Source organism: Chinchilla lanigera, unplaced genomic scaffold, assembly GCF_000276665.1.
Source record: "Chinchilla lanigera isolate Chin_1 unplaced genomic scaffold, ChiLan1.0 scaffold00041, whole genome shotgun sequence".
Classification (NCBI taxonomy): domain Eukaryota; kingdom Metazoa; phylum Chordata; class Mammalia; order Rodentia; family Chinchillidae; genus Chinchilla; species Chinchilla lanigera.
This window is the reverse complement of record NW_004955442.1, coordinates 16965036-16974565: the sequence shown is the minus strand read 5'-3', so window position 1 is coordinate 16974565 and position 9530 is coordinate 16965036. Positions and strand designations below refer to the sequence as shown.

The following is a 9530-nucleotide window of genomic DNA, read 5'->3' as shown; positions in this document are numbered from 1 at the left end:
AAAAAAAAAAAAAAAAAAATCGCCTTTCTCCTTTATTAATCTACTCGGAAGCCTGATGGGGCTCATGTTACATTGGCTACTCAGAGGATCTAGAGGTAGGGCAACACTGATTCTAGAAACAAAGTTACAACTAAAATTACCATCCCTTAAATCTGACAACTTTTGCTCCATTCACTCTGCTAAGTACCAGATACTGTTCTTTATATAGTATCCACAAATGAAACTGTTTATACCTGAAAAATGAGTGGTGAACTAATGAGGGCTCTGTATTCAAAGAAAAAGCTCACAGAAAAGAAAAAAGAGAGACTAGGCATGGTGGTGCACGCCTGTAACCCCCAGACTTGGGAGGTTGAGGTGAGTTTGAGGCCAGCCTGGGCTACAAAGTGAGTTCAAGGCCAGCATGAACTACATAGCAAGACCCATGAACTACATAGCAAAAAGAAAAAAAGAACAAGAAAGAAAGCACTAGTCAGGCATGGCAGCCCACAATTGTAAGGACTGCAAATTCAAGCCCAGCTTGGACAATTTAGTCACTTGGCAAGATTCTGTCTCAAAAATTAAAAAAAGAAAAAGGCTGGTGATGTCAGTCAATGTGCCAAGGCCCTTTGCTAAAAAAAAAAAAAAAAAAAAAAAAAAACCTTAAATACAAAAAGTTGTATGTTTGATTCCAAATACCAAAAAAAACAAAAGAACATCAAGAACAGAAAAAAAAAAAAAAAAAAAGCACTAAACCTTAGGTACAAACTGATCTTCACTGTGAAAAGTTTAACTGTGAAAAAAATCAAAGACACAGGGCCAAGGTATAGCTAAGTGGTACCTACATGTTCAAGGCCCTAGGCTCAATGGGGAGGGGAATGTCAGAAAACATCACATGAAACATCACATTACCACTGTATTCTTTGATGTTAGAGTTCTCAAAGGTCACTGCTAATAGGACTTTTGGTTTCCACGGTTCCCTTCTTTGGATACCACTACAACTTATCCAAGGAGGCAGTGAAGTATGGGCCATTCCTATAGCAGTCCAACTCTAAGCATAGCTGAAACACTGCATTAACTCCTTCTAATATGTTAGAGTGGCTACTAAATCCAATGTGTCAGTAAAAGTTGGTATAATAAATCAGTTTGTACAGTAAAAGTACTATACAAACACCTGTGTTCTCTGATAATCTAACACTGCTGAAAGGGAAAGGCACTAAAGGTTCTAGATCCCTTAGGAAAACAAAGTTCTTCTAGTTCTGGTGGTACACATCTGTAAACCCAGCACTCTGGGAGGCTGAGGTAGGAGGATTCTGAGTTTAAGCCCAGCCTGGCCAATTCAGCAAGACCCTGTCTCAAAATTTAAAAAGTAAAAAATAAAAAGGGCCGGGAATATAACTCAGTGTGAAGGTCCTAGGCTCAATCCCTAGTACTTGAAAAAAAAAAAAAAAAATAGACGAAAACAAAGGTCTACTAAGATAAGCTTTGCCACCTTCCCTCAAGTTAACTACCTTATTCTTCCAAATTTTTTTTTCTTCCAAACTTATTATTAATATTATATTTTCTCATAAGCCCCAACAAAATGATTACTTCCATTCTTGATTGGTCCAGCCTCTATTACTGACAAGAGTTTAAACAAAAACTTAGACCTGAAATAGCCTTTAGCAGGCTGAGGATTACAACCACATTCTCGTGCTGCTCTAGTCTGAAAAACTATTCTCTTTCCATTTCTGTTTGTTTTTGTTTTTTGTTTTTTAAAATAGGGTCTTGCTATGTAGTTTAGACTGGCCTCAAACTCTTGGTAATCCTCCTGCTTCATCCTCTCAAATGCCGGGATTACAGGCATGTGCCACCACACCCTATTTCGTTTCATTTCAAAGTATTAAAAAACACAAACTCCATCAAAGGGCTATCCCCTCACCTCTATGCAGCCACAATAGCAAAACTCAGCATTTACAAACACCTCCACCGGAAATCCCAACCCTCATCCTCACTGACCCTCAGCAGCCCAACATCTGTTCATTTCCATATTCATGAAGTACTTTCTTCTCAAGTCCATAGCTCTACTGGGTTGCTGCCTCCTCCTCAATCTCCACTGTTGAGCTCTCCCTGTACAATCCTGAACACTGGAAATCAGTTTACTGAGTCCATAACTTCTCTTCACACATGTGATTCCATGGCCTCTGCCTCCCGGACCCACCCCACTGACACAGTCCAGACACAGTAGCAGCACCCTCCCTGGCTGACCTTCTGCTCTTGCCTCTGCCCAGAACATCATACCCCTGAATTTCACATGTGATCTTTTCAGGTCTCTGCTCAAATGTCCCTGAGAGGGCTTTCTTCATCATTCTATCTAAAAACCACCCAGGGGACAGGCATGGTGGTGCATGCCTGTAATCCTAGCACTCAGGAGACTGAGGTAGGAGGCTCAAGGCCAGCCTGGGCTACACAGTGAGTTCAAGGCCAGGTTGAAATACATACTGAGACCCTTTCTCAAAATAAACACAAAAACAGGGTTGGGCGTGGTGGTGCACTCCTGTAATCCCAGCAATCTGGAGGGCTGAGGCAGGAGGATTGTTGCGAGTTCGAGACCAGCCCGGGCTACAAAGTAAGCTCAAGGCCAGCCTGAACTGCACAGTGAGACCCTGTCTCAAAAAGACCAAAACAAAACAAAACAAAACAAAACAAAATCTACAAATAAAAACCACCCACTGTCCATTCATTTACTTAGTTACTTTACTTAGACCTTCTTCCCCACTAAAATAAAGAATTTACTGCTACTGGTCACAGTATCTCCAGTGCCTAACACAGAACAGGTATCCCACAAACACATGTTTGTGGGAACTGCCCTCATACCGATTATTTTTCTTGCTAGTATTCCAAAGATATGATACACAGGGCTCTGCCAAGGTAAAATGGGTACATGTCTGACTGTTTCCTTTGCCTTCTGCCACTATGGATTTGCCAATAATTTTAAATTACGCCTCCTACAGAAAGAAGGACCCTACAAGCTAAACTGCTTATGAGTGGAAATCTTTTTTAATCACTAATGTGTGCTCATCTCAATACCCATGATAATCTGCAACGAACTGTTGTTAATGTTTTCCTACCTTGAATCAAAATGCATTTAGCATCCCAAGTAACAGAAGTACAAGTCTATCAAACATTTCATGTCTGCTGTCAGATATGCCAGCCTAAAAGAAGACACGTGAGCAGTTTTTTAGAAGGTACACCTGTCTATAATCCCAGCACCTAGGAGCATGAGGCCCAAGAATCATGAATTCAAACCCAGCCTGGGCTACGTAGTGAAATCCTATCTCAGGCCCCCCCACCACAAAAGATGTGCCCCCTCAAACAGTAATAATAAAAATCATAATTCATCATGAAGAATGCACATTTGCCATTAGTAAGAGTGGACAGCAAATTTGGGCATTGGGCATATAATAGAGATTAAACCTAGGGTCTTCATACAGAGCTGATCTCTAGCTCTTTATAGTATTTTTCTTCTTCTTCTCTATTTTTTGAATAGGGCCTTGCTAAATGGCCCAACTTGTAATCTTCCTGCCTCAGCCCCACCACACAGTGCTGAGACAGTGCTACTACCCTGTGAGTTTTTCTTTCCTCAAAGTGACTAAGCTGTGAAGCCTTAAAATGGTGGTCCTTTACAAAATTCTTCTTCTATAAGGGACTAAAAAAATGCCAGATGATCCTCTTTTTTAAGTCTTTTTGTTTTGTTTAGTGAGACAGGGCTTTTTTCTTAAGACAGGGTCTCTCTATGTAGTTTAGGCTAGCCTTGAACTCACTAGGTAGCCCAGGCTGGCTTCGAACTCCCCAGCCATCCTCCTGCCTCAGGCTTCCAAGTGCAGGGATTACAAACATGCACCACCATGACTGGCAAAGACAGGGTTTTACTATGTAATTCAGGTTGGCCTCAAATTCTCAGCTATCCTCATGCCTCAGCCTCCAGAGTGTTAGGATTATAGGTGGCTGCCACCATGCCTGGCTAGTCTTCTTAGTTTGATTTTGAATAACTGCATGTTCCACACAACTAGTATTTATATTTTGGTCAACTGAAGTCAAATTTATAGTCACCAGATAGTGCAGTGCTATTATTTTAGGTTTCTGTTTCTTTGGTGATATAGGCTGTTATGGTTGATACATTGTGTCCACGTGGCCAGTCTAGAGGTTTGGCTAAGTGACTCAGCAGACAGCCAGGGTGCTTACTTTATATTCATCCTGAGCCTGTGCAAGAGGAGGGCATGGAGATTATGTGAGAGCTACATGCCCCCTAGGTGGAGATAGCCTGCTTAGAATATAAGAAAAAAAAAAAAAAAAAGCGGCTTGCTCTCACCCCCTTTTTGCTCTTGTTGTTTTGCTGTTCTGACACCATAAACTGTTGCCCTCTGCCATGTGCCATTCTGCCTTGGAGCCAGCCAAATATAAACTAAAACCTCCACAAACTATAAGCTAAATAAACCTTTCCTTCCTTAATTTTGGGCATCAGGTTTTTTTGTCTCAACATAAAAAACAAAAATAAAAACCACCAAGACATAGGCACTCTACCATTGAGCTGTATCATCAGCATTTTTTTTTAAAGGTACTAAAGATTGAACCAAGAACTTCTCACTGAACTATAATGCCAGTCCTTTTTTTATTTTTTGAGACAGGCTTTCACTGAAATGTTAAACTCCTCAGGCTAGGCTCAAACTTGTGATTCTCCTACCTCAGGCTCCCAGAATTTTGGGATTACAGGTATATACCACTGCCACCACACCCAGTTTGTATTAAGATCCCAAAAGGCTGAGCATAGTGGAGCACACCTGTAATCCCAGCACTCACACTCTGGAGGTTGAGGCAGGAGGATCATTTGTGAGTTCGAGACCGGCCTGGGTTACAAGGGCAGCCTGAACTGCATAGTGAGACCCTGTCTCAAAAAGACCAAAAAAAAAAAAAAAAAAAAAAAAATTCCCAAAAGGATGACTTAATACTAAAGTGGCATAGTGCCTGCCTGGCAAGTACAAGGTCCTGAGTTTGATTCTTGATACCAAAAAAGTAACTGTTTAATGTATACTAGTACATATTAATTTTACAAAATACTGGGTTTCAATATGGTACTTTCATAACATTTTGACCATACTCACCCTCCCTTACACACCCCTCCCTCTTATTTCACTCCTTCTGTCTAGCTGTCATCCTTCTACTTTCATGTCGTCTTTTTAGATTCTACATACTATGAAAAATATCTGATATTTGTCTGAGTCTGGCTTATTTCACTTAATATGCTAGTTTTCCTGAAAACTGCTTATGAAATTTCACTCTTCAACTGGGCGTGGTGGCACACGCCTGTAATCCCAACACTTGGGAGGCTGAGGTAAGAGAATCACTGTATGTTTGAGGCCAGCCTGGGCTACATAGTGAGTTCAAGGCAAGACCCTGTCTAAAAAAGAAATTTCATTCTTCTTTAAGCTGAAAAATACTCCATTATGTGTGTATACCACTTTTTTTTTTTTTCCCTGAGATAGGGTGTGGATATGTGGTTTAGGCTGGCCTTGAACTACGTAGCCCAAGCTGGCCTCAAATGCACAGTGATACTCCTACCTCAGCCTTCTGAGTGCTGGGATTACAGGTACATACCACAATGCCCAGCATTACATTTTCTTTATCTGTTCATCCACTGATGGGCACCTCGGTTGTTTCTATACCTTGGATGCAGTGAATTGTACCACAATAAGCACGGGTATGTGGGTACCTTTTCATTTTTTCTTTTGAGACAACCTCTAAATTGCCCACACCTTAAGCTTGTGATATGCCTATTTCAATATTCTGAAAAGCACTAGAAGTATGCAATACCATACCAGGCTTCAACTGATTTAAAAATCCAAAAGAGCAGGGAAAGAAGACAGGTATAACAGTGCATGACCATAATCTTAAGACTCTTGGAAGGCCAAGGTAGGAGACTATCCTGGGCAACTCTGAAACTCAGTGAAATCCTGTTTCAAAATTTAAAAAGGGGAGAGGGGTAGAGAGAGTACCACAGGGGAAAAGTCATGCATGGGGTTGATCCCTAGAGCAGGGAAAAAAAAATACTGATAGCTCTACAGACAGACTTGTGGAGGGGGGGATGGTACCGGGAACTGAACTCGTGACCTCACACTTGCCAGGCAGGCACTGTGCCACTGAACTAAATCCCTGATCCTACAGACAGAACTTTATACCATTACACTGTGTTCCATAATATAAAATTCCACTAAACAGTATACTCTGAAGAACAGTAGGTAACTTCTGCCTGTTAACACATCCATGAAAGGGCTATAATTCTTGTATCTTTTTGTTTGTTTGTTTTTCTTTCCTTTTGTGGTACCAGGAATTGAACTCAGGGGGCCTTACACTTATCGGGCAGGCCCTGTGCCACTGAGCTACATCTCCACCCTATAATTCTTGTATCTTGCTGCCAAGCAGCTTGAACCACCAGTGGTACACCCAGGACTATCCCACTGATGCTTCAAGCTAGCAGAAACATGTTAAAAGGAAACATTTCAACCTGAAAAATAAACACTGTTAACAGAGTACCCAGTCTGTGTGATCCATGAGGTCCCCTCAAATCCACCTACCGTGCCAGCCAGGATGTCATGGGGGCAGCAGTCCAGAAGGTGACTCTTGCAAACACGGTCATCTGTAAACTTGACCCTCTGTCTGGTTTCGTCTCCTGAAATTCATTCGTGGTTTTAAATAAGACAGTATTATCATATTAACCACAAAGGATATCTGGTACAACAATTCACCTGGATGATTTGTAGACTATCATTTCTGTGTTCTCCCCATGAAATACAACTGAAAGCTGATATAAAGACATTTACAACTGGAGTGAAATCCAGATATTTTGGAGGCTAAGTATATGATGAAGAATCACAATGAGAGCTGACTCCACCATTGTGCCAAAGAAGTCATGGAATCAGAAGTAAAAAGCTGAGCACCGAAAGTCATTAACCCAACATAAACACGTGGGCAATGAGATACGAAAACCCATGCTAAGCGGAGTACAATGCATCACCATGTATGACACACAGCTGGTAATTTCCACCAACAAAATCTTTCTGTTATGGACAGTGGTTTCCCTAAAATTATATGAAGAAAGCTTTCAAACTCTATCACTCATATAATCTGGACCTATTCTTTCTACCCCCCTTTAATCCCCACCCTTAAAAAAGAAAGTTGGCACCCAGGAGTCACTTTTAACAAGACAATACCAAAAAAGCAAAAAAGAACTAGGTTAGTCAATACACACTGTGAGCTCCAACACATACTGTACCCATCTGCATTCTTCAAGACCTCAGCTGCAGAATTTTATGCCCGCTGTTGAAAAGTTTTAAAGGAAAAGTTTTCTTGCCCACACCTGCAGTAAGGAAGTCAGGGGGAATGATACATAAAAGTAAAGGCAAAGTGGTATGTGACAAAATTTAAAGCTAATCTGTGCATAGGACACAGAGTTGTGTAATAGTCAAGGAGGAATATATTTTAGGATTTGCAAGCATCCAGGATTAATGTAGTGTCTTTTTATTGAAAATGTTTTCTTTCTAAACTACACTTTTAAAATTACTTGTGAAAAAAAGCAAACACTTTTTTGTTATAACAGCTTAGAAATTGGTTGTGACTCACGGCTCGATGAACATGAGGCTTTTCTGCAACTCCCTTGCAGATTGATGTAGGCAGGCAAAGATACACTGAACCTTTATAAATAAAATAGAGGGGCCACAATTGTTCAGTTTGTATGAAATAAAAATATGGGAAGCAATTCAAAAGCAACTCAATATACAAAGAAAGCTAAAAGCACTTATTCACCTATGAAATAAAGTGCAAAGAATCTGCACAGCCCTGAGAATGTGCCAGTGTGAACTTATAACTTCATTATTTCAGTAAAAAAGAAAACAAACCGCAGAAGGTATATAGTTTTGTAAGGATGCAATCACTTTCTCCTGAGACAACCTCCAGCATATTGTGCTCCTGCCTACAGTACAACCTACCTAACGACTGCCAAGAGCTGGCTAAACAGAGGCCCTCCGGTGTGGCTGGGGGGAAAGGGAGCTGGATAAGCACTCGGCAGGAACCCACGTTAGAAAAGCTCAATTTCCGTCTCCCCTTATAATGGTACAGAACAAGAACGCCCCGGGGTTTCCAGGCCATCCGGCTCCCTCGGGTGTAGCTTCCTTCCCGAGGAGCCTTGGGAGAAATTCCGCCAGCCGGCTGCCGGCGACCGGGAGCCCGCGCTGATTTCCAGCCCTTCGCCGACTTTCCAGATCGCCGAGGGGCGCGGGGCCGCAGCACCGACGGGGAGGAAGTTATAAGACAGCAAATGGGACGCGGCTGAAGCCCCGCAGGCTGCGCCGACTCGGAGGCAGCAGATCACTCCCCCGCTTCCCGCGACACAAGCCGCTGGGGAAGAACAGGCCCCCGCTGCCACAGAGGCGAACCGGCTCAGACAAAGGCCCGGCGCCTACCTTCGGCGCAAGCGCAGACGGTCGCGGCCCCTGCCTCAGGCCGCCCGGCGGCCTCGCCTCAGTCCCGACCCAGCCCCTGGCCTGGCCGGCCGCGTGAACTCACCGTCCCGGGCTGTGCCCATGAGCTGGTCCAACAGGGCACGCATCTGCGCCTGGGCGGACATGGTGGCCTGGAGGGCGGCCGCGACAGCTCCTCTCAAGGGTGGCAAAGACTGCAGCGACCGAGGCGGCGACAAAAACTGGTAGGATCAGAGGCTCGAGCCCCCTGGGCTCCTTCCCGCCGCGGGGGACGCCGGGAGGAAATACGTTCACACTGGCACGCAGCCTTCTGGGAAATGTGGTTTCGAGGACGCGGCCCGTGTTCTACGCAAGTGATCCAAGAGGCGGAGCCACAGCCGCAGCCCTGAGTTCGACCGAGGTCCCAAAACTTCAAAATCTGAACTCTATGCCGGGTGTGGAGGCGCACACCTGTAATCCCAGCGCTCAGGAGTCTGAGGCAGGAGAATCGCTGCGAGTTCCAGGCCAGCCTGAGCTAAATGGTACTACCTAGCAAGACCCTGTCTCAAAAAAAACCTCTACAGCCGGGCGTGGTGGTGCCCGCCTGTAATCCCAGCACTTGGGAGGCTGAGGTAGGAGGATCTTCGCGAGTTCGAGACCAGCCTGAGCTACAAAGTGAGCTCAAGGCCAGCCTGAACTGCATAGCGAGACCCTGCGTGAAAAAGACAAAAGACAAAAAAAAAAAAAAAAATTATAATCTCTGAGACATTAGTGAAGCTAATAAAATAGCCCCAGCATGCTTGTAGCTCAGCTACTTGAAAGACTGAAGCAGGAAGACCATAAATTCGAGCCCAGCCTTAGCAATTTAGTGAAACCTGTTTCATATAAAATAAGGTCTGGGAATGTAGTTCAGTGGTAGATTGCCTCTGTGTTCAACCCCCAGTACAAGAGAGGAAACTATCTGTGTATTTTCTAATAGTTTTCAAAATCAAGAGGATAGGTACTATCTTCTTGCTAGCTATAAAAACTGAGCTTATCATTCAGCTACTCTGACACTTGGTT

At 43.4% G+C, this 9530-nt stretch overlaps 1 protein-coding gene across 2 annotated transcripts in view; it reads right to left on the bottom strand.

Moving 5' to 3' along the window:
- The window catches only part of Luc7l (LUC7-like), a 31542-nt gene extending 22764 nt beyond the window's left edge, over positions 1-8778 (bottom strand). The window contains exons 1-3 of one of the 2 annotated variants that reach the window (XM_013517876.1): positions 8575-8778; positions 7633-7703; positions 6588-6682 (exon numbers count right to left, since the gene is read on the bottom strand). Coding sequence is in view for 1 of the 2 variants with exons in the window: in XM_005391669.2 (XP_005391726.1) it covers positions 6588-6682; positions 8575-8635 (156 nt within the window). In the remaining variant the exon portion in view is untranslated. The remainder of the gene's footprint in view (positions 1-6587; positions 6683-7632; positions 7704-8574) is intronic. The other variant, XM_005391669.2, reaches the window with a different exon arrangement.
- Positions 8779-9530: the final 752 nt, after the last annotated feature.